Source organism: Loxodonta africana, chromosome 6 (assembly GCF_030014295.1).
Source record: "Loxodonta africana isolate mLoxAfr1 chromosome 6, mLoxAfr1.hap2, whole genome shotgun sequence".
NCBI classification, from domain to species: domain Eukaryota; kingdom Metazoa; phylum Chordata; class Mammalia; order Proboscidea; family Elephantidae; genus Loxodonta; species Loxodonta africana.
Window position 1 is genome coordinate 18,989,809 of NC_087347.1, and position 26,038 is coordinate 19,015,846.

The following is a 26,038-nucleotide window of genomic DNA, read 5'->3' on the forward strand; positions in this document are numbered from 1 at the left end:
TTTTGGTTTTCCATCTCTAGCTCTTTGCACATGTCATTATAATACTTTGTCTTCTCGAGAGGCCCTTTGAAATCTTCTGTTCAGTTCTTTTACTTCATCAATTCTTCCTTTTGCTTTAGCTGCTTAACGCTCAAAAGCAAGTTTCAGAGTCGCCTCTGACATCCCTCTTGGTCTTTTCTTTTTTTCTGTCTTTTCAGTGACCTCTTGCTTTCTTTATGGATGATGTCCTTGATGTCATTTCACAACTCGCCTTGTCTTTGGTCACTAATGTTCAATGAATCAAATCTACTCTTGAAATGGTCTCTAAATTCGGGTGGGATATACTCAAGGTCATATTTTGGCTCTGTTGGACTTGGTCAGATTTTCATCAGTTTCAGCTTGAACTTGCATATAAGCAATTGATGGTCTGTTCCACAGTTGGCCCCTGGCCTTGTTCTGAGTGATGATATTGAGCTTTTCCATCGTCTCTTTCCACAGATGTAGTCAATTTGATTTCTGTGTGTTCCATCTGGCGAGATCCATGTGTATAGTTGCCGTTTATGCTGATGAAAGAAGGTATTTGCAATGAAGAAGTCGTTGGTCTTGCAAAATTCTATCATTCGATCTCCAGCATTGTTTCTATCACCAAGGCCATATTTTCCAACTACTGATCCTTCTTCTTTGTTTCCAACCTTTGCATTCCAATCGCCAGTAATTATCAATGCATCTTGATTGCATGTTCGATCAATTTCAGAGTGTAGCAGCTGATAAAAATCTTCTATTTCTTCCTTTTTGGCCCTAGCAGTTGGTGCATAAATTTGAATAATAGTCGTATTAACTGGTCTTCCTTGTAGGCATATGGATATTATCCTATCACTGACAGCATTGTACTTCAGGATAGATCTTGAAATGTTCTTTTTGACAATGAATGCAACACCATTCCTCTTCGAGCTGTCATTCCCAGCATAGTATACTCTATGATTGTCCGATTCAAAATGGCCCATACCAGTCCATTTCAGCTCACTAATGCCTAGGATATTGATGTTTATGCATTCCATTTCATTTTTGATGATTCCCATTTTTCCTAGATTTGTACTTCGTACATTCCAGGTTCCAATTATTAATGGATGATTGCAGCTCTTTCTTCTCATTTAGAGTCGTGCCACATCAGGAAATGAAGGTCCCAACTCTACTTTGAGGAGGCAGCTCTTCCCCAGTCTCCGTTTGAGTGCCTTCCAACCTGGGGGGATCATCGTCCAGCACTATATCAATGTTCTCCTGCTATTCATAAAGTTTTCAGGGTCTAATGCTTTTCAGAAGTAGACTGCTGGGTCCTTCTTCCTAGTCTGTCTTAGTCTGGAAGCTCAGCTGAAACCTGCCCTCCATGGGTGACCCTGCTGCTCTCTGAACACCGGTGGCATAGCTTCCAGAATGACAGCAACACACAAGCTCCCACAGTATGACAAACTGACAGACACGTACAATACTTGCTGATCATTTGCAAACTGGTGCTTGGCTTGTCCAACAGAAGGTGGAAGGGAAGGTTTTTTTTTTTTTTTTCCATTAATATGTCTTGATTTTTGGCACAATTCTGTATGTACACTGGGGAGGGTTTCAGAAGATGGGGGACCAGACTGTGGACAAATTAATCATCTGTGCTGGGTCTGTCAATGATCTCAAAATGATAGAATTCTCATCATGAGACTCATAGTCTCTGAAGATTTCTGCTACTTGGGAAGGTTATCATCTTAGGATGCAATGACCTCTCATCCCTCCTCCTGATGCTTTATTTACAAAGGCAGCACCCACTCCTTTTCCAGATTTCCCCTATTTGGGAGGTTGTTACTGTTGTTGTGTGCTATCAAATCAATTCCCCCTCATGGTAATCCTGTAAGACAGAAAGAACTGTCCTATAGGGGGTTTCCTGGGATGCAATTTCTTTTCTTGTTTAATTAATATTGCATTTTAAGTGAAAGTTTACAGCTCAAGTGAGTTTCTTATGCAAAAATTTATACACACATTGTTACATGACCCTAGTTGCTCCCCCTATAATGTGACAGCACAATTCTCCTTTTCACCCTGGATTTTGCATGTTCATTCAACCAGCTCCTATAACTTCCTGCCTTTTCACCTTGCCTCTGGATAGGAGCTGCCCATTTAGTCTCATATATCTACTTGAGCTAAGAAGCACACTCTTTACGAGTATCACTTTATGTGTTATAGTCAAGTCTAATCTTTGTCTGAAGAGTTGGCTCTGGAATAACAGAGAGTCTGGGGCCATATCTTCTGGGGTTCCCCCTGTCCCAGTCAGACCATTAAGTCTAGTCTTTTTAATAGAATTTGATTTCTGCACCCTAGTTTTCTCCTGCTCCATCAGGGACTGTCTGTTGTGTTCCCTATCAGGTTGGTCATTGGTGGTAGCCAGGCACCATCTAGTCCTTCTGGCCTCAGGCTGATGGAGCCTCTGGTTTAGTGGCCCGTTCCATCTCTTGGGCTAATATTTTCCTTGTGTTTTTGGTGTTCTTCATTCTCCTTTGCTGGATGCAGTCTTTAAGAGAACAAATTGCCGGAGCTTTTCTCCCGAAGAACAGCTGATAAGTTTGAGCCCTTGAGTTTTTCAGTTAGCAGTCCTGAGCTTAAACATTGTGCCACAGGCCTGCTTTTTTGAGAGGGGTGAAATGTTATGAATGTTGTCTTCCCCCTTCCCTTTGCTCATATGGAACTATACATTTCCCTTTAATTCTCAGATTGAAATTCATTTTTATTGAATCTGGATGTATAAATCCCACAAGAGGCAGCCACATCCTTCTGTTCATTCTTCTTTGGCATAAATTGCTTTGACATAAATAATGTCATTGAGCTTTGGATCATCTTCTGTCCACAAGTAGGAGTTTCCAGTCCTCACGGCATGTTTAGTAGGTTTCTGGCACTTAGACCTTTCTCCTTTCTTCATAATTTAACCCACACTGGTGGGCACTATGTCTCCAGCTGTCACTAACAGAAGAGATGGGCTTAGACATATGGTTTTTTCCAAAGGCTGGAGCTGGATGAGGAATTCCTTCAGAACTCTGTGCCATGGTAATAGCCACAGGGAAAGGCCAAGTTTCAAACACAATAGTGTACTGGTAAACAGCAAGTCTTTGGATTAGAAATGTAATGGAGTTCAGTGCTATGAAGCCAAAGGTTCTCAGAAAGGCAAAGAAGAGTTCAAAGGACTAGGGTCATAACGTAACTGGTTAGCAGACTTGAGATGTATGACTGGGTTAGACAGAATAAAGTCTCAGAGGCAAAATGGATAATCCTTGTGATTCTTCCCCATAATCTTAGAATTCCTCTGTATCTCTATTTCAAAGTTAGTTACCTGCTAATATGTACTGTGTATAAAAATGTATAATATGTGTAATATGTGCATGTGTGTGTGTAGTAGTGTAGAAATGGGATCAATATATGTATATTGTTAGTGTGATTGGGAAGAGCATCAAATATCAGTTTAATCTCAAATTATTGTATATTATAGAGACATATCCTTTAAAAAATGAGTCTTCTGCAATATTAGCTTTTCAAAGAAAGCCACTGTCTCCGAATGCTCTTAGGATTTTTGTGGTACAATGCATTGATTTAAATGAAAATTTTGATAACAGTAGTGTTACATAAATGTTGGATGGAATTATTTTCATAGACATATTTTGAAAAATTAAAGGAGGGACCATAATTTATTTCTCCTTCCACAGTTTAAATGTTCTGAAGAAATCTAGCTAGTATTAATTCAGTTTGGATTATTTCCTACATTTGGGTTTTGATGTTGAATTGAAATGGAACTTCCCTTCTGTTTTCTTTCCCCTAGGTTATGTAAACTTATGAAACTTTACTCCCCAATGGACAAAGCCAATTTTCTAGATCTTCTAATATCTCCTTTAAAGCATGCTGTCCAGTATAATAAGAGTATAAAGAACAATAAGGTAAAAAAAAAAAAATGAAGGAAAAGGGGGGAGGAGAACATATGGAGAAAGTAAACCTCAAGTAGGTATTTACCAGTTGTCTACATGTCATAAATTAGTTGCAGAGAAAGACATCCATGGTGTGGATGTCTTTTTAACAGTTCAAACAATACATAAAAGTTTCCATTGTGAGAATCAAACTAAATGATGAAGCATGTCAGCTATCGAATTATTAACATGCTACATCTTCCTCGTCTTATTCATCTTTTATTCTAAATACACTTGGAAACTCTTTAAAAATGGAATAATGGGTACACTGTAGGAGAGAATACAACTATTTCAATAAAATTTTTCATTTCCAAAATTTTAGAAAGCTGCCCCATTAAGTAGGAGTACTCTGAGTCTGACCTATTTGATAATAAGAATTATAAGCAAATAGAAAAAAAATGAAATTATTTCTTGTGTGGATTGAAGAAAAAGACAGGGTGAATTTCGATACTTTGAATAACTCTCAGAAGCAGGAAATTTAAAAGAAAATTTCAGTATGAAGATGATAACATTTCTAACTCTTTTGATCCACTGGGTCATGGAGTAAGATAGATTTTGAAACGGAAAACTTGTAAAGTTTGATATATTTGGAAAAAAATCACAACTTTTTGGGAAGATTAGGGAAAGTTTTTTTTTGAGGAATGCCAGAAATTAAGGAACATTTCCAGAGACTGGGGTACCTAACTAAGGCAGCCTCACCTCCCAGATCACCCTGTTTTAACCCAGCCAGTTTAACTGCCAAAAAGAGTAAGGACAGACATCTGGTAGAACAAGGGGATAAATCGGTTCATGACTTGCATTGATTTTTTTTTATATCTTTTTTATTTTGAACTAAATATGGACTCACAAGGGATTACAAAAAGTATACTGAGAAGTCTCATGTTCCTTTCATCCACCTTTAACCAATATTAGCATCTTACATAGGGTCGCTATGAGTCGGAGTGGACTCGACAGCAACAGCTTTAGCATCTTAGGTAAATACAGTACATTATAAAAACCAATTGATATTGGTGCAGTACAGTTAGCTAGACTACAGATCTTACTTGGATCTCACCAAATTTGCATACACTTTTTTTGCTTTTTTTGGGGGGTGGGGCTTCATAATTATGAGTTGAGAATATTGCACACAAGTTTCCAAAGGCAAAATGAAAATGTCTCTCATATTTTTCCTCCTTCCTGCACCATCTCCCTACCTCCTTGTAACACTGTTTCTTTCATCCTACCTTGTTTCCATCCTCCCACACTGAGGGCCAGTTTAGTGCCAGCACGGTGCTATGTGGCTGGAAAGATTGGTAAAGGTATACAGCTATGGCCATGCCCTCCTTCGCTGTTAGCCCTCCCTTACTCTCAGTCTGATTCTTAATGGTTTCTGATCTGTCTTCCAGCCTTCTGTCTGCCCACAATCCAGTTCTTTGTATACCAAATTTTAGGTTAATCTTCCTAAAACACACCTCTTATCTCGCTGCCTCTCTTTCTAAAGAACCCTTAAGAAACTCTTTTTCATCAACAGAATGAACTCCTACAAAAAGTGTTTAGTCTGCTATTATAACAAGTCCCATTCTTCCAAAGTTCATGAATTATGTTCTAGCCAACAACAACAACAAAAAACAATCCCACTGCTGTCCAGTTTATTCTAACTCATAGGGGCCCTATAGGTCAGAGTAGAACTGCCCCACAGAGTTTCTAAGAAGCACCTTGCAGATCTGAACTGCCAACACCTTGGTTAGCAGCTGTAGCACTTAACCACTGAGCTACCAGGTTTTCCACGTTCTAGCCAAATTCTACAATTAGCTGTTCTTGTATTCACATGAACATTTCCCCTCGTATTACTCTAGTCTTCTGGAATGCCCCCCATCCTTGATACCCTGAAAATACATTAAGTGCATTTCAAAAGCCACCCCCCATTAAATCTCCCCTGATTACATTAAGGTGATAGAAACATTTTTTTTTTTTTAACCACTGCTCCCCGTTCACAGCATTTTGTGTGTGATCTTGTTGTATATGTATTTTTTTTTCCCACCTCATTTGGTGCTCTGTGGACACATTCCTGCTGCTAGATCATACCCTTCTTTAGAACAGAGAGTCTGCCTGGCTCCCATTTAGTTTTTCTTTTTTATCCAGAGAAGGAACATTGTTTTGGGTCAAGATTGATCTGCATGCCCCTCCTCCACAGTCTCTTTTTCTTGTTATCTATGTGACTCATAGCAGAATATCACATGAAGTGGGTACTACTAGCTCCAAAGCTCTTGGGCATAATGCATCTACATCATGGGGTATTGTAGTAGTTTCCTTGTACTACCTTAACAAAGTATCACAAAGCGGGTGGCTATAACCCACATAAACTTAGTGTCTCACTGTTCTGTAGGCTAGAAGCCCAAATTCAAGGTGTCACCTGGGCCGTGTACTCTCTGAAGGCTCTAGGAGAGATCCCTTCTAATCTCTCTCAGCTTCTGGTAACCTTAGGCATTCCTTGGATTGCAGCCTCATCATAGGGCCATCATTACGTTTCTCTTTCCCCTTCATTATTACATGTCTGTCTGTCTGTGGCTATTCCCCTCTTTTATAAGATACCACTCATATTGGATTAGGACTCACCTACTTTTTTTTTTTTTTTACTAGGATATCATGTTAACTTATCTGATAACATCTTCTAAGACACTATTTCCAAATGAGCTCATGTTCACGGAAATCATGGGTTAAGACTGCAACCTGACATTTGGAGGGACAAAATTCAATTCAAAATAGGCATTCAATAATAGTTTATGTCGAATGTCTAGCAAAGAAAATATACATATATTTTTAATTAGACCTTAAAGTCTTGTTAGAAAATCATCTTTCTATGAAGGGAAAAATAGAAATTGTAATTATGGCTGACTTTGAATGAATTAGAGTTTTTTTTTTTTTTTGGTTTAGTGATTAAGAAACCTAAGACCACTTGAGTTCAGAATCCACTGAAAGCTGAAGACCTTGTTGGAAGGGAGCTGCCCCTAATTCTTGGCAAAACACTTTGGGAATAACGAGGTCAGGCTGGGGAGCAGAAACTTCCACTGGCTTCTTTCCCTGAAAACAATTACTAAGGGCCTAAAATAACAGAACCATCCACATCGAATTTCTGGTACCCACCCTCCTCCACACCTGGACATTTTAGTCACACAGAAGGGATGAGGGTCAGGCTTTCTTCCCTATCATATTTGGAATTATTTGTGGAGAAAATTTTTGATTATTTCTAAAGGATCGTTTAAGGAAAGACGGGGCTTGTGATTTGTGATTTGTATATCTGTTTTCTAATTTGGAAATCACGCATGAGTTTTTTTTATTACTTAATAATTAATGCTTATTTATTCTATAGACATTTTTTTAATCTTTAAAAGGGTATGCTATGCCCACTTTTCACCAGAATTAAAATAATACGTACAGATATTTGTCTGTGATTTAATGTGTAAGTGTTAATTTCCTTTCTACTCAGCACACTGGAGAATTTCCTGGCTTTGTAGCTGGTGAGCTTGGTCTCCAATTTGGGTGTCAGGAACTCTCAGCAAAGATAACAAACATTGCAGGACTTAGAAGCCAAATATGATATGGCTAGAGTCCAATGGCCTAGAAAACAGTTTAGAGGTTACTTTTGAGGCTGGCAGTTGTTTTGTCAGCCCAAGATCATGCAGTTTGATCGTTTGCAAATATAAGGACATGTACCAAAATAAGTTTGCCTAGAAATGAGCATCCAAGGGCCATGACCTATTCCATATTGTTAATGAATAATAACGACATAATGATATTAATAACAACTTCCACAGGCCAAGGGCTTAACCTGCCCCAGACCTTATACTGAGTAATGTATATTTTTTCTACTAGAAATTCTTACAGTATCTCTATTTTAGTCCTATATTACAAATGAGGAGCCCAGGCTTGAAATCACTTGCCCAAAGACCCAAGTCTACTGAGGGGTGTATCAGAATTTCAATGTGAGTTTCTCTGAATAAAACCTATATGTTGACTACTGTAATAATATATACATTCCCAACATTACATTTTATTAACTTCTTTTTAAAAAAGATTACAAATTAAGTTAACAAATATATCCTCATTGCTTTTTTTTTCTTCTTCCCTCCTTCCTTTTTCCCTTTCTTCTTTCTTTCTTTTTCTTTTTTTTTCCTAAATTAAATGTTAATTCTGTCATGGAAAATATCACATTTAATGATCACAACTATGATCATTTTTTTAATGATGCATAGGATATTATAGGACACATGTGTGTTCTTTATCTCAATTACTCTAATATACTCTTGTAGGTGGGCATTGTTATATCCACATTTAAAGATATGGACCCTGATCCTCAGAAAGGCCAAGTGATTGGCCTACAGTCACACAGACAAAATGAGGCAGAGCCAAGATGCAAGACTGTTTTGCAGGTGATGGCAGTATAGTGTCTTCCTGAAAGAACCTTTAAAGGAAGCTCACGTGCTCACTAAAATTGAAACTTAAATCTTCACAAGGCAGGTTCTTTCCCTCAGTACCTGTTGGCTTGGTGATTTTAATGAATAACACCTGCTAATATTTTGAGGTGTGCTTTGAGTTATGAAGCAACTGGATATGCCTTGGTCAAGGATAGACCCTTAATGGTTTTATTTTTTTTTTCCTTTTTACATTTCCAAGGTTATTGTTGTTTATAAGAGACTTTATTCTACCTTTTGCTTCATGACTAAAATATTATAGCATTCTTAGAAATATGTGGATTGACAACTACACATTTAAAACCTTTACAGCATAGAATTGTCTTATGCAAAAATCTAGCTTTTTTTTTTTCTGATAATACACTAAACTTAGATTTTGAAAAATTTTATATGCTATTTTTTTTTTATAGGGGAAGGTAAGTGGATTGAAATTCATGTTTTTTTTTTTTTTCTGCTGAACTAACATACAACTCTAGTAAGAAATTTGATATTTATATTTGCCCTTTGAAGAGCCTAGTAGAAAAGAGGAATATGTATTAATCCCTAGATATCTAATGTGAGGCCATGAACTCAGATGACGCTCAGGAAATTATGGATTTTTCAAGGCTTTTTCCCTTACTCAAGCAAACACTGCAAATGTGTTCCGTCTTTTAACAGGCCTTTCAATAGCTATGCCAAATCAAGCCAAATCCCCTGAAATGCCACTGTATAGACCACATGGAGAGAGTAGTTTTTTCTTTCAATATTAGCATCTAAGAGGGTTCAGCTCTACTAGAATTTCTAAAATTGTGATGAGGACCAATTTGCAGCACATTACCTGAAAGGCATGGTAAAAATGCAGATTCCTTATCCTCACTGCCAAACCTCTAGAGTGGGAAGCAGGCATCAGGTCCTCATGAGATTCTTACGGAATTTAAGTGGAATTTAAGACTCTGTCGTCCATACTAACTGCAAATGTCCATCCTTAAAAAAAAAAAAAAGACAGAAAGTCAAACCCATTGACGTTCAATCAGTTCTAAATTATAGCAACCGTATAAGACAGAGTAGAACACCCAACAAGGTTTCTGAAGAATGGCTGGTGAATTTGAAACGCAGACCTTTTGGTTGGCAGAAGAGCTCTTAACCACTGCACCACCAGGGCTCTCTTTACCCCTCCCCATAATCCTACAATAAGAAAGTCCTATGAAAAGTGAGAAAAATGAGATAATAAAGAGTAAATATGTTTCCTTTGGAAACCCTGGAAGCCTGGTGGTAAAGTGCTACAGCTGCTAACCAAAGGGTCGGCAGTTCGAATCTGCCAGGTGCGCCTTGGAAACTCTATGGGGCAGTTCTACTCTGTCCTATAAAAACCAAAAAAAAAAACAAATCCACTGCCGTCGAGTCGATTCCGACTCATAGCCACCCTATAGGACAGAGTAGAACTGCCCCATAGAGTTTCCAAGGAGCGCCTGGCGGATTTGAACTGCTGACCTTTTGGTTAGCAGCTGTAGCACTTAACCACTACGCCACCAGGGTTTCCCTCTGTCCTATAGGGTAGCCGTAAGTCGGAATCGACTCGACGGCACTGGGTTTGATTTTTTTTTTTTTTTTTATGTTTCCTTTCTCACACTCATTTTCTCTAGCAACCCTTTCTGTGTTGGTGTCCAGCTTCAGATCTCCTGTACAAATGTAGGGTTTAATCAACTAGTTCCTGTCATGTCGATCCAACTCATAGTGTCTCTGTGTGTGTCACTGTAGTGTTGTACCCACAGAGTTGCCGTTAGATGATTCTTTGGAAGTACATTGCTAAACCCTTCTTCTGAGACACCCCTGCGCGGACTTGAATCTCTAGCCTTGTAGTTAGCAGCTGAGCCTGTTAACCATTTGCAATACCCAGGAACTCCAAGTACGGCATTAGAGATTCCTAAATCCGCAGACAATTCACTAAGTGTCAATCGGGAAGTATAATTCTGCCAACAGATTTGACCTTCATCCACGTTAAAACTTTTGTGGTTCTTAATAGGTGGCATATTTGAAATGAAAACTGTTATTGTTCCTTTAGAAGCTTTTCTACACAGACCTTGAACACTCTGAAAATGATAATCAATAAAAATGTAAGAGGTCTATATCTGACCACATTCTACAATAAATCGATATTTCCAGTTTGTTTTGTTATAGTTTTCTTGACTAAAACAAAAAAAGTGTTTATTGAACATGGTAATTGTAATTAATAAATGTTAATTATATGTGTATGTAGATGATAGAAATGGCATATGTTCTAATTCCTATACCCTTACCACAATTAAAAAAAGAAAAATGGAGGAAGAAATATAATAATTATAATGAAAACAATGCTGCTTCTTATTGAAAGACTTTTGTTCCAGACATTATCCTAAGGACTGCTTTCATTTAATCCTCACAGGAAACTTATCGGTTATTCTCAGTAGCTGTTTCTTGTCTACATGGAGCACATGAGCAAACTAAGGCTCAGACAGTTAAGTAGCTAATTCAGTGTCACACAACCAGTCTTACTCATCATCCTCATAGACTTTGCACATCCTTGCCACCACTTCTTCAGACATGTTGTTCCCCTTGCCTAAAATGAATCCTAGTTTGATTTTTTTTTAATTTTTATTATTATAAAAATATAAAAACCTAACACTTGGATCTCAATATTTCTCAAATGTACAATTCAGTACAAAACAATAACATTAATCATGTTGTGCAACCATCACCAATATGCATTGCCAAATTTTCCATCCCCCTAAACAACAACTCTGTGTTACCTAAATAATTATTCTCCCCTTTTTCTTTCCCTTTGCCTTTAAACACTATTAAACCCTTATCTCTACACCTGTGTCTATTCGAGATACTTCATATTAATAAAATCATACAAATGCACTCTACTTCTGTTTATTTAAACCTTATACCATCTTCCAGGTCCACATCAATTCCTACCTCCTAAAGAAGCTTTTCTCATGATTCTAGTCCTCACAAAACTCTCTCAGAAATCCCGGAGTCACTCATTACTGCTTTCATATTTTATGTATCTTGTCTTCTTAGACTAGATCCTTGGCACTCAACTTTTACACCTCCCACAGGTTCTAGCATTGGTCTGGCAAGACACTGCATGCTAAATCAAAGCTTGCTTATTTGTTAACAATTCCAAACAAAATACTGACCTGAATACCAAAAGTCTTTGTTAAAGTACGTGCTTTTATGAGCTATATATCTTGCAGAAGGGAGGTTGACTCGCTTCTAGTAGACTCTGCAAACCCATGCAAGTGAGCTGACAGTTTTCAGGATTTGACCTTCAGTCCAAGTCACTAAAGACTATTTGTAACTTATTTGAATTGAAAGCAATCACTTAAAGCATTGAAATAATTTTGGAGCTCATTTCCATTTGGAGCCAAAACTCATCCCATGTATATTGTCTTAAGGATAACAGGAATCTTGATTTTTGCAGGGAGAACAGATTTTCTTCAGCATGGATGAATTTTGTAACATTATGGCTAACACCTCATTGGGTTCTCCATACTATAGATACCTTAGAATTACGCATTTAAAATACAAGCTTGAATATGCGCTTTGCTTTCCTGCACATTACAGAAGGAAACTGGAAATCTACTTGAACTCTTCCATCAACTATGACAATCCTGGAATAGGTAAAGTATTATCTGGTGAAAATGAGAAGTGACAAAATAACAAGGGCTAAAGGGTTTCCTCAAGCATGGGTACAGAGAGTGAATGAGTAGAGGAGTTGGATATACACAGATTAAACCACTTTAGTAAAAGATTCAGACATACCAAATGCTTAGGATTGCAAGAAGCAGAACACAGAAAGGTGACCCTTAGTACTTTTCCACACTAATCTAGCATTACTGGTGCCAATGAAATACTTCACTCCACTCCAAATTCTATATAGAGTAGTTCTCCAAATGTGGTTGCACTCTGAAATGACCTAATCTGTTGCCGTCCAGTGGATTTCGATTCATGGCAACCACATGTGTTATAGAACAGAAATGTACCTTAGGTTTTCTTGGCGGTAATCTTTATAGGACAAGATCACCAGGTCTTTCTTGTGTGGCACTGCTGGATGGGTTCAAATTGCCAACCTTTAAGTTAGTAGTCAAGTAAAAATCCTTTGCACCACCCAGGAACCCTCTCTCTATCATTAGCCTGTTTAACATCAAATGTAACTACAACTTCAAGCTATTTGTAGTGTGAATAGTTTTTAATATGTTTAACTAAATTGATCAAAGACTCGTGAATCCTTAACATAGCTGCTAGACTTTAAATAAACTGAACATCTCAGTTATTATCCACAAGTTGATGAATTGGTCTATATCATCCCACCAATATTGGTAACCTCTGGGGGAGAACTTGTACTTATAGCATGACTGAAGATGTAGAGATGGTGAGGCACAAGGGCATTGTGTATGCAGCCTTCCTTCAAGAAACTTTGTGGAGAAGAGCCTGTGACATCCTGAAGGGGAGTTAACTAGAGGCAGATACAGACAGAGTGGAGCGTGTTCCAGTAGAAGCTGGAAATCGAGGGCGGAAAGAAGGACAGAATCTAGGTGCTCAAGAAGATGGTCCTGAGGAAAAAAGATAGGATTCCTTTAGGAGCATGTGGGGACCTTGCCAGAATCTCTTTCTCATTGGACGGAGTTTCAGGTCTTGCTCTGGAAATGTTGGATATGACTAAAAGTATAGATAATGATGAGATCAAATATGTTTTAGAATGTCACGAACATCATGTAAATTTGTGTACTGAAATCTTTTAAGTTTTTATTTGGTAATTGACAAAAATATCATTTCTGGTTAAATCAATTGATGTTTTGCTTTCTAGCCAGGCAATACTTCTACCAGTGTTGCACTGAATTTGGGTTCTTTCAGACCACGGATTCAAAGAACCAGCCCTTCACTGGGATGCCTCTCCGGTAAAGGTTCTATTTTGATTTCTGTTTGTCACTAGAAACCATGATTGCAGGTTTTTTCTTCCTTCCCTCCTTCCTTCCCTCCTTCCTTCCCTCCTTTCTTTCCTTCTTCCTTGCCTCCTTCCTCCCCTCCTTCCTCCCCATCTTCCTCTCCTTCTTCCTTCCCTCCATCCTTCCCTCCTTCCTTCCCTCCATCCTTCCCTCCTTCCTTCCTTCCTTCCTTCCTTCCTTCCTTCCTTCCTTCCTTCCTTCCTCCCTCCCTCCCTCCATCCCCCCTTCCTTCCTTCCTTCCTTCCTTCCTTCCTTCCTTCCTTCCTTCCTTCCTTCCTTCCTTCCTTCCTTCCTTCCTTCCTTTTTTTTTCCTCACTTGAATTGATCATATTGGTGAATTTCAGACTGATAAAACTTAAGGTAGAAATATTTTAGATGGAAGTTTGAGAAATCAAAAATAATTCCAATAATATATGTAGAACCAAATCTCAGATTTCCAAATCTGACTTAACTAATAGCAGCCAGAAAACACTCTATGGGCTTTACAGCATGAATAAGAATAAATATGCTAGGACCGTCAGTCTCACCTGCTGGCATTAGAAGATCATTTTATCTAACATTTTTTAACCAAGAACGTACTTTCAGTGTTCATTTGAAAAATCTAATTAAGGATCATTGGTAACAGCAAAGATGCAACTAAAGAAAGCAAGTTCTCCATCACTTTTGGATTTTGGTTAGTGAAGGTTTGCTAGTTGTATGAAGCAAGACAGATAACTCTTAGTAAACTTTATTTTCATTGTTTTGTGATCCTTTGTTCATATTTACTGGGTTTGTGGAGCAAGATATGATTCCTGACATGAAGTCTATATTTTCTCCTATCAAAGTCCAAAGGTCCAATTCTCTAATGAGGAAAAGTGCTAGGACTTAGTCTATGTCAAGCGGACCACATTTTTTAACAGTGATGTCTATGGTGAAGGTACCTGTTTTGGGGCAAACACCTACTGTAGCCTCACTTCTTTTGGTGTCTATTCCACCAGTGTGGAGAGAAGGCCATCTACATTCTCAACCCTTTGTTTCTTTGCATATCGCTTTTGCTCCTAGGACACAGGAGGAGAAATCTTCCTTTTGATTGGTCCCATTTTTTAGTCTCTGTTTGATGTTCTAAACACTCAGGCTAGAACAACTAGAATTGGGTGGGTTCCAGTAGCTCTGGGGCCTGCCTCTCTGCATTGGAGGTAGTCTCTCACTTTCACTGCCTCTGTAGTCTGTTCTTCTTTATTAGGCTGGCAGCCTATGCATTCAGTTTTCTTCGTTCCACAGTGATACTAGTACAAGTTCAAGTATGGAATTGGGAAGACAAAGAACAGTGTTTTCTGCTTTTTTGTTTTGAATCCCTGGGTGGATTCCAGAAAACCATAGCATGTGGTTTCTATAGCCTCCTTGCTAAGGTGGTAGTGCATTGACTTGACGGACGGTCCAACAGACAAGTACGTCTTTGGCCACATTCCTCTGTGTTTACTGAATCAAAGACCTCACAGGAGGAAAGGCTGGACTTGGAAAGACAGCTTGCTAGCTAGCTACATCAATAGATACATTTCTCTCTTAAACTGAAGAAATCCTTCTTTAGCTATTTTAAGTAACTCAGATTCTCAGGGGAAAACAAAACAACTAAAGAAATAACACCACACTCTTTCCATAGATGTCTTTCCTGCGTTCCTGAACCCTGATTTCCAGCACGTAAAATTGTGTCTCATTTTCTTTGCAGTTTTTTTGTTCCACAATGTTCTGATTTCTTTGGCCCTCAGTTCAATTATGATTCACTGAACATGGGTGTTTTGTCCACCAATGCGCACTATGGTGGCTTCAACGTGACAGGAAGCAAAATCATCTTTTCCAATGGTTCCTTTGATCCTTGGCATGTTCTAGGAATCACAAAGGATATCAGCAAAGATTTGCCTGCTGTCTTCATTAAAGGTAACACATTGTAAATAGTCAAAGACCTATGAAGTATATCAGCATGGCCTAATAAATGAAGGAGGCTAAATTGGTTCAGTGGTTGAATTCTTGCCTTCATTGTGGGAAAACAGGTTTGGATTCCCTGACAATACACATAATGTACAGCCACTACCAACCTGTCCTTGGAGGCTTGTGTGTTTTATGATGTACAGTTTTCAATGGAGCGTCCAGATTAAAATGATCTATTTATAGAAATCAGCCCATGAATGCCCTAGGGATCACAATGGTTTGATCTGCAACTGATCACAGAAATGGCACAGGACCAGGAAGCATTTAGTTTTGTTGTGTATGGGGTCTCCAAGAGTTTGGGGCAGACTTGACTGTTAGCCATTAATAACGTTAATAATTTGCTTTTGATGTTGTTATTGACAAAAAGCAGAAAATACTTCTAAGCAGATGATAAATAGGTCATTTAGTCTTCACTTTTTTAGTATTTCAACTTCTGGCTGGCTTCTAAAATAGAACACCTTAGAAAGTAGTAATTAACATAGACGTCTAATGTGCCTGTTAAATTAACCATTTGAGTACTATTGTCCATGTGTTTTCTTTTTTTTTTTAAATAAGAAGTGTGTGTGGTTTCATATAATCAAGTGATATAAGGTCATTTTCTTTTGTGAATGTAATTGCTCATTAAAAGAAGTTGTTTTGTCTAAAGGCTCTGAACACTAGATAAATCAGTGCCCACCAGCACAACAGCTTGATTCTTACAGTAGTAACCTTATTTGGATCACACCATCTTTCCATGTGATCCACTTTACCTGCCGAGGTTACTGAAATTAGTTTTAAAATAATATCAATTATCTATAAAAAAAAATATACATATAGTCCTGGATAAAATGAGTATTTTCACTGCAAAATACAATCTGCTGTTTATTATGCTAATGTAACATTTACAGAAGCCTTCACCGTGATTTTCGGCTTAAAAACCCTCAAAATTTAATATGAAAATGTCAAAAATGTCATTGGATTTAGTGACCTTGACCACTCTCATTGTGTGTTATTCTGGAAGAGTCAGTAGAAGTCAGGACAAAGCATATTGAAATAGAGGGGTTGAAGAAACAGAAACAGCAATCTTAAACACCTTGACCGTGAGGAGTGGAAGAGAAAAAAAAAGCTACTGTTGAATGGAATAGGATTAAGGAGAAAGATATCATACTAAAGGAAGTCAGGAAAGGAAAGAGTCGGGCAACTCATGGGAGACCTGCCTTCACAGGTGGCTCTACTGTAAATGGAGCAAGTAACTTAAGTATGAGCGAAAACACAGTAGGTTTATAGTCTTAGTGGCAGGAATTTGAGAAAGTTCCTGGATTGAAGTAACCATTCTTGCAATTATCCAACCCAAATCAAGAACACTGTCAAATTTCTGTTACCTGGCTCTTAAACTTCTCTGTATCTTCTCCTGGAATAGTTCAAAAGACATTCAAGCAGTATCCTTCATCTATTCTCACTCCAGCTAATCCGAAATTTCTCTCATTCACATTGTGTGTGTATGTATGAGTGTATGTGATAGTGTATATGCTGCTAGTAATCAATTTTTGCCTGAAAGTCTAACTTATAAGAAGTTGGATGAGGTCATTTTGGTTTTCTAGTCAAAACCGAAGGCACTATTGCTATGGTATCTCCCAGAGATGAGATCCTAACAAGAATTCCTGCTGCGGAGGGTAATGCCCTTTCCAAACCGGGTAATGGTTTTGGTCCTTTTGGCTTGGTGACTACAAATTCAGTACCAAGACAGTCCATGTCCCTTCTTGTATTGTAAAGCAGACACAGCCTAAAGGTGATCCCAACAGGAACAAGACTGATACTTTGTTCTTAACCTTTTCTTGCCTCTGCATAGATATCAAGGATGAGATCACATCTTAATGGAAAATTATAATTCTGTTAGAGATTAATTAAAATGTCAAGGAGATAGGTGGGAGGATATTTTCAATGCCTTAATGAAGACAAATGAGAAGAAACATGATTAATGCAAGTTCTTATTCCATCAGAGCAGGTCAGGGAGTTTTAAGGTTTAAAGGATCAGTGTTGCTTTCAGAAACATCAGACTTTAGAAGATTTTCTAGTTTTCTGATCTCTCTCTGAAGGTATCCTTGCGCTTTCCCCACCAACACATATCAGATAATGTTCAGAACTGAGTTACGATCCCATGGATATACCGAGGCAGGAGGTGCTCACTTTAGCTGTGACATGGTAACATACAATTCCTGCATACTTCCTTTGACTACCATTTCTCTCGCAGTCAAACACGGGTGATGTATAATGCCATAATAGAAACCATGAAGTTGGTCTTGAAATAAAAGACATTATGTATTACACATTACATATATTAATCACAAACTTTATGGCTAGTTGCCATCAAGTAGGCTAAAGTTCATAGCAATGCCGTGTACAAAAGAACCATTATGATTACTGGTATTTGGAGTCTAGTGTTGTCTTTCAAACTAGGGGACTCATCTTCCAGTGCTATATCAGACAATAACTCTATTGTGATCCATAGAGATTTCATTGGCTACTTTTACAAATAGATCATCAGGTCTTTTTCTCTAGTCATACTCTGGAAGCTCCAATGAAACCTGTCCTCCATGGGTGACCCTGCTAGTATTTTAAATATCTGTGGCATAACTTCCAGAATCTTAATAACATGCAAGCCACCACAGGATGACAAACTGACAGGTGGTAGATTCACAAATTATAGGACTATATTATTCAATAAAATGGTAAGTATAAAATATTTCTTATAGAGCCTGACATGTAAAAATTGCTTACTGATTGGTAACTCTGAGAAAGAATACATAAATAGCTTGGAATAGGCAATGATAATATACCAAGGGCACTAGACAACTCTTCTTATACATAGAACTATGTTAACATACAAACACAAATCTTTTGTATTCTACTTCTGAATTAATGCCTAACACTAAATTTTACAATGGTTCTACTTATTTTTTAAATGAATCCAATTTGATTTGTACCTACCAAAAACTAAAACAAACTCATTGCTATCAAGTCGATTCTGACTCATAGCAACCATACAGGACAGAGTAAAACTGCCCTAGAGAGTTTTCAAAGCTGTAAATCTTTATGGAACCAGACCCCACTTCTTTCATCCATGGTGCCACTGGTAGTTAAACCTCCAACCATTTGGTTAACAGCCAAGTGCTTTAATCAGTGCACCACCAGGGCTAGCCACCATTTTTTCCAATGCTATTTAATAAAAGTATAATTTGGGCTATACAGTTGAAGAACATAAAATTTTCAAGTAAATGCAAACATACACGAAATGAAGTTAGTTTTGAGAATATATTTTATTTAACACAATGTATTCAAAGTATTTTCATTTTAACATATAATTAACATAAGAGGATAGTTAACATGATTTTTACTTTTTTTTTATTCTAAGCACTCAAAATCCAGTGTGTATTTTACTTAAGGCACATATCAATTTGAATGAGCCATATTTCAAGTGATCTATTTAAAAAAAAAAAAAAAAATACCCACACATGGACCATATGAAGAATGAGGCAAAAGGATTGGAAAAGGACTCCTTAACAAGCTGTGATATGCAGATGATACAACCTTGCTTGCTGAAAGTGAAGAGAACTTGAAGCACTTACTGATGAAGATCAAAGACCACAGCCTTCCATATGAATTATACCTCAACATAAAGAAAATAAGAAAACTCACAATCGGATCTATAAGCAACATCCTGACAAATGGAGTAAAGATTTAGGTTGTGAAGGATTTCTTTATACTTGGATCCACTATCACCACCCATGGTAGTAGAAGTCAGGAAATCAAATGATGCATTGCACTGGGCAAATCTGCTACAAAATCTCTCTCTAAAGTGTTAAAAATCATAGCTTTCTCTTTAAGGACAAAGGTATGTCTGATCCAATCTATGGTGTTTTCACTTGCCTCATATGCATGTGAAAGCTGGACAATGAATAAGGAAGACCTAAGAAGAATCCATGCCTTTGAATTATGTTGTTGTCTAATAGTATTGAATATACATTGCACTGCCAGAAGAATGAGCAAATCTGTCTTGGAGAAGTATAGCCAGAATTCTTATTAGAAGCGAATATGGTGACACTTTGTCTTACATACTCTGGACATATTATCAGGAGGGACCAGTCTCTAGAGAAGGACATCATTCTTGGTAGAGTATCAGCAAAAAAGAGGATGACCCTCAACAAGATGGGCTGACACAGTGGCTGCAACAGTGGGCTAAAACATTACAACAATTGTGAAGATGACGCAGGACAGGGCAATGTTTCTTTCTGTTGTACACAGGATCACTATGAGTCAGAACTTTGTCAGCGGCACGTAACGGTGACAAGAAAACCACATGTAGCTCATGGTGGCTACCACATTCAACACTGCAGGTCACACTTTACAAGTGTAATCTCATTATATCCTCCTAAAAATCAAGGGTAATTGTTAACACACTTTGCATTTTACAGATGAGAAAATGGAACTTAAAACTAATAAAGCTGTTGCCGTCTAGCTGACCCTGACTCCTTAGCATCCCATGTGTGTCACAGCAGAACTATGCTCCGTAGAGTTTTAAATCACTGATTTATTTTGAAGAGATAGTCAGGCCTTTCTTCTGTTGTACCTCTGGATGAATTTGAACCTCCAACCTTTCCGATGTTACCACCAGAGGACTCATACAGAGGTTAAGACAACCAGACTAAGACTCCGAGTGTAATAAGTAGTAGGACCAGTATTCAAAGTCAAGGAGTCTCACTAAAAGTCTTGTTCTTTAACCATTGTGCCACCCGCCTTCCAAGATTTTTGGAGATATAAGTTCTTATGATTTCAAAAAGGCCTTGAAAACCTGAGAAAGCTATTGTAAATCCTTATTTTTCACGGAACTTAGTAAGATGGAGTGCTCAAATCCATTCATTTAGAAGTATTTATGGAGGGTCTACTTGTAGTAGATGCTGTGCTGGACACTAGGAGGGTAAGGGTGTACACAGTCACTGCCCCTAGGAGCTACTCATCATACATGTGAGACAGACATTGATCAAACGACTATACAGAAAGCTTTCCTGGATCACAGATGTCTAGACAGAATTGAGAAAGCAAAGGGGAAGTTTAGGATTCATCCTCTAGGAACCAATCTCCCAGATCGCTGTGACTGGATCTTACTCATTTTTGAATCCATGGTGTTTATTATATGGCTGATGTTCAGAGACTACTTGCTGAATGAGAAATTATAGAAATGAAGTTAAGAGAGCCCAGCAAGAATGTCAAAGTCTTATCTTCAGGTTCTTCACGTTAGCCGGAAAAAAAAAAAAAAAAAAATCTATAACTAGAGTAGAATTTGAAGTACTGAACACAACTTTTTAGAGAAATATGCCTTTTCCACTTCACTTCCATTTCTGCATCTCTTATTATCCCATTTCTAATGGGTCTTGTGTTCACTTAGTGTTTTGTGGTCATTGAAAATACAGTTTTATGACTCTTTATATTAGATAATAAAATCAAGTTGGTATAATCACCTACTTTTTTTAAAATTTCCTTATGTATTCTTGGATATTCATAATTTCAGTATGCATCAGAACTACCATTTCATATACTGGCATGTTCAGATTTGGCCATTGGTCAAAATTAAGTGCTTTAAGTCAGTTGAGGCAATTCAGTGATCAATAATCATAATTTTTATTCAGCAGGCAGGAGGAACAAAGAGGGGCTAGAGCTGTCAAGGCAGAAAAGTTGTAGCTATGCATGTCAGCCTGGAGAAAAGGATAGGTTGTTACTTTGGTTGTATAATAATAACCAGTTCTGGCTTCCAATTATGTTGACCCCAAGTGTTTCAGAGTACTGCTGTGCTCCATAGGGTTTTCAATGGCTGTGATCTTCTGGGAGTAGATTGCCATTTCTTTCTTCCAAGGCATTTCTTGGTGGATTTGAACTGCCAATCTTTCAGTTAGTAGGCCAGGGCAAATGATTTGCATCAACCAGGACTCCTTATGGATACAGGGTGTCATTGTTTTCATCTATGCTCACAACGATAACAGTACGTCTTATTTCTACCTGATCTCATCACAGTCAGGTGTCACCTAATCTGAACTTGAAATTCCGTGAAATTGTTTATGTTTATAGGAAACTCCATAGTTTGTAACCATCTGTCATTTGTGATGGGCTTTGCTTATTTCTCTACAAATAGAAGGCTTAAATTTCCTGCCCTGTTTCCCTCCTAAGCTGTTAGGGAGCCATCTCTATTAGTTTCTTGGTCATCTTTCTAGTATTTCTATTTTTTTCAAATCAAAATGAAAAAAACCTCATAGCCAGAAATTTGATTCCAACTCATAATGACCTTTAGGACAGAGTAGGACTTCCTCAAATTGATTTCAAATCTGTAAAACTTTACAGAAGCAGACTTCCACATCATTTTTCAGCAGAATGGCTGCTGGTTTCAAACTTGCCAGATTTGGTTAGCAGCAGAGTGCTTTAACCACAGTGCCACCAGGGCTTCGGCTTTTGGCAAATACTATCATATATATTCTCATCCATTTGCGAAAAAGGTAGCATAATATATACACTGTCTGACACCTTCCCTGTTTCTCTTACCAGTATTCACTGGCGATCTCTCCATCTAAGTATATAGAAGTCTGTCTTATTGTTTTCTCAGTGGGTGAATAGTACTCCACTGTCTTAAGAAAAAATAAGGAATTCTGGTGGTGCAATGGTTAAACACTCAACTGCTAACCAAAATGCCATCCTTTAAACCCACTAGCTGCTCAGCAGAGAAAAATCCGGTTGTCTGTTTCCTTAAAGGTTACAGTCTTGGAAACCCTATGGGGCAGTTCTACTCTTTCCAGAAGGATTACAATTAATCAGAATTGACTCGACAGCAAGGAAATTTGTGGGTAATAGCAAATACACCTTGCCCTAAAATAAATAATGCCGAATGGATGGATGCTTGGAATCCCTGAGTGGTGCACATGGTTGCGTGTTCAGCTACTAACTGAAAGGTTGGTGGTGCCTCAGAAGAAAGAACTGGCCATCTGCTTCCCAAAGATCATGCCATTGAAAACCTTATGGAGCACAGTTCTGCTCTGAAATATATAGGGTCACCATGAGTTGGACTTTAAGGCAAATTTTTTTTTTCCATTTTGTTATGTTTTTGCTTTGGTTGGATGCTTATTTGTAAAACCCTGAGCTCACATTTGACAGCATTTGCTATATACTCCAGCCTGTGACAGATCTTCTGGTGATCTGGGCTCAATCCTTAGCAATGTTCTTAACAAGTCACTTAAACTGTTTGAGATGTAGTTTCCACATCTGCAAAATGAAGGATTTGACAAATATTTAAGTCCTCATCAAATTTTGTCTGTTTGATCTTATGCTTACATGTTATATGTTTATCAATCCGTTCTTCTCAAGGTGAAAAAAAAAAAAAAAACACTGATTTTTTTTTTAGCCTCTGCTGATTTTCATGGTGTAAGTATTCCCATCAAGACCAATTTCAAGCTTACTGTATAACAGCCAGCTTGCAGAATGTCTCAAAGTTGAACAGTCTGCTCTTGGACCTGGTACCCTGCAACTCCAGTAGACTGCTGGGAAAGCTTTCCAAAATGAAACTCACTGAGATTCACACTGTGTAACTTCTTCAGATGGAACTTAAGTTATATCACACTTGAATTGAACAAAAAGGAAACTAAAATCATTACTCTCTAAATCTACTACCTTTAACCATTCATTAATTTGTAGCACAAGAGGATTACATAGACATCAACAATAACTCATTTTAATAAATATCATGTATTTACCATTCCTTAATCTACAAAGAAGCTTACTTCTTTGATTCAAAGTCCATTATATTAGTAAATTAATTCTCTTTCTCAATTATGGCTGCACATTTTAATCACCTTTTAACCAGCTTTTGAAAGTTGCTGTTACCTACCTCCACCCCAGACGAATTAAATTAGAACCTCTGAAGAATGGGGGTCAGGTACTGGTTTGTTTGAACAGGGTTCAAAGTGGGTCTAACATGTAGCTGGGGGTTAAGGACATTTGGTCTTTGGATGCTTGGTATGTAAGTATTTTGACATTTATCTTTCTCCTTTTAGGTGGGGTACATTGTGCAGATGTGTTCGAACAAAAGGGTACTGATTCAGCTGAACTAATTCAAGCACGAGAAAAAATCTTCCAGATTCTACGAAAATGGCTAAAGAAATAGATCTCTCTGAGAAAGAAGAGCAACAGAACCTGCAATCTGGACTCCCATTTTATTGCTCAAATGCTAAATCTCCTACAAGGGTGAAATTAGAGCAATCTCAAAAGCCTAATTCCTCTCTGTAGGATTTAGGTTGGTTTTGTTTTCATGGACTATCATCTTGTTCCTCCTTTCTTGGTGACCTTGAGAAGGAGCAGATCATCCAGCACACAAGAAATAATTACGCTGGAGTACCAGGCACAAAATTTCAGTTGGTTGTCAGGGGATGGAAGCTATACACTCTATGTTTTCCAGAACAAACTTATTTCATCAACTCTTATTCTTTTCAATAAAGGCTATTCATAACATGCAAATATAAATGTTTTGATTACTTTTAGATACCTATTAATACATAAACAAGACAAAATACTTTGCCAAATAACAAATTCTTATCTTTGTTAATGAAATTTAGGGATAGACACAACTTGAGTGAATTTGGAAGTAAAAAAAAAAGAAAAAAAATTCTTGAGGCAGATGAAAATCTCTTTGGAAAAACTGGCTCCACCAACCAACCTTTCCTGGAGTCCCTTAGTGCTTAAAAAATGGCACTGTTCTGCCTAATATAAATTAAAGTTAATCTCAATGTGGAAATTACTATAGCTCTCACCTGAGATTTCATTATAACTCCTGTCCAAATTAGAATATTTTCAATTCATCCGAAGAGAACTCCAAATAGTGATACATGTCTACTTATTTCAAAAGTATTATTATTTAGTCAAGGTGGTATCTTTTTTCTTTCCTTAATAAAGGACATGAGATGTTTTCTGTTTAAAATTATTTTTATTGAGCTTTAGATGGAGGTTTACAGGGCAAATCAGTTTCTCATTAAACAAATAATATACATATTGTTTTGTAACATTGATTTTGAACTCCTTGAACTGTCAACTCTCTCCCCTTCTCAACCTTGGGTTTCCCATTACCAGTTTTCCTGTCCCCTCCTGCCTCACCAAAGTTACCACTTATCTATTTTCTGTTTAGTGAGATGTTATTGATCTCATTACTTGAGTAGCTTTTTAGTTACTCTATACAATTGAAGTTTAGTTATAATTAATATTAATGTGCTAATGTTGGTTTCTTAGTTTGGTGAATGTATTATCAGTTATTAATATTTGGGGGAACCATGTGAGGCGTTTCCCTCATGTCTGTCAGTTTGTCTACTGTGGGGGCTTGCATGTTGCTGTGATGCTGGAAGCATCTTGAAGGACGATTTCAGTGATAGGATAATATCTATACACCTGCCAGGAAGACCAGTTAATAAGGCTATCATTCAAATTTATGCACCAACCACTAAGGCCAAATAAGAAGAAACTGAAGATTTTTACCAACTTCTGCAGTCTAAAATTGATCGAACATGCAATCAGAATGCATTGATAATTACTGGCAATTGGAATTTGGAAGTTGGAAACAAGAAGGAGGAAGAGAATTTGGAAAATATGGCCTTTGTGACGGAAACAATGCTGGATATAGAATGATAGAATTTTGTAAGACCAATGACTTCTCCATTGCAAATACCTTTTTTCACCAACATAAATGACAACTATACACATGGTCCTCACCAGATGGAATACTCAGGATTTAAGTCAACTACATCTGTATAAAGAGATGATGCAAAAGCTCAATAGCATCAGTCAAAATAAGGCCAGGGGCCAAATATGGAACAGACCACCAATTGCTCATACACAAGGTCAAATTGAAACTGAAGAAAATCAGAATAAGTCCATGAGTGCCAAAATACCACCTTGAATATATTCCATCTGAATTTAGAGACCATCTCAAGAATAGATTTGATGCATTGAACACTAACGGCCTGAAGACCAGAGGAGTTGTGGAATTACATCAAGGACATCATACGTGAAGAAAGCAAGATGTCATCGAAAAGGCAGGGAAGAAAGAAAAGACCAGGATAGATGCCACAGGAGACTCTGAAACTTGCTGTCAAACGTCAAGCAGCTAAAGAAAAAGGAAGAAATTATGAAGTAAAAGAACTGAACAGAAGATTTCAAAGGGTGGCCCAAGAAGACAAAGTAAAGTATCATAATGACATATGCAAAGAGCTGGAGATAGAAAACCAAAAAGGAAGAACACACTTGGCATTTCTCAATCTGAAAGAACTGAAGAAAAAATTCAACCGTGTACTTGCAATAGTGAAGGATTCTATGGGGAAAATACTCAATGACAGAGGAAGCATTAAAAGAAGACAGAAGAAATACCCAGAGTCATTTTACCAAGAAGAATTAGTAGAAGTTCAACCATTTCCACAGGTAACATATGATCAGGAATCGATGGTACTGAAAAAAGATGTCCAACTGCACTAAAAGTGTTTGCAAAAAAACAAGGCTCCAGGAATTGACGGGCTATAAATTGAGATGTTTCAACAAACAGATGCTGTGCTGGAAGTGCCCACTCATCTACGAAAATAAATTTGGAAGACAGCTACCAGGCCAAACAACTGGAAGAGGTCCATATTTATAC

The 26,038-nt window shown here is 37.7% G+C and overlaps 1 protein-coding gene and 1 long non-coding RNA gene across 2 annotated transcripts in view; both read left to right on the forward strand.

Annotated features, from left to right (window-relative positions):
• The window catches only part of LOC135231524 (uncharacterized), a 42,193-nt gene extending 30,212 nt beyond the window's left edge, over positions 1–11,981 (forward strand). The window contains exons 2-3 of the long non-coding RNA XR_010322222.1: positions 3,824–3,938; positions 11,862–11,981. This is a non-coding gene — a long non-coding RNA (uncharacterized LOC135231524). The remainder of the gene's footprint in view (positions 1–3,823; positions 3,939–11,861) is intronic.
• Positions 11,982–11,999: 18 nt separating this feature from the next.
• LOC135231523 (putative serine protease K12H4.7) lies at positions 12,000–23,880 on the forward strand. The gene is made up of 4 exons (XM_064286629.1): positions 12,000–12,060; positions 13,248–13,338; positions 15,092–15,300; positions 23,421–23,880. The coding sequence occupies exons 2-4, from the start codon at positions 13,328–13,330 to the stop codon at positions 23,528–23,530; spliced, it is 330 nt and encodes a 109-aa protein (XP_064142699.1). The 5' UTR covers positions 12,000–12,060; positions 13,248–13,327; the 3' UTR covers positions 23,531–23,880.
• Positions 23,881–26,038: the final 2,158 nt, after the last annotated feature.

What these genes read in the sequence shown, in the direction of transcription:
- LOC135231523 (XM_064286629.1), top strand. An exon ending in GCCTGCTGTCTTCATTAAAG is followed by an intron (nt 15,301 to 23,420) that starts GTAACACATTGT and finishes TTCTCCTTTTAG; the next exon opens with GTGGGGTACATTGTGCAGAT.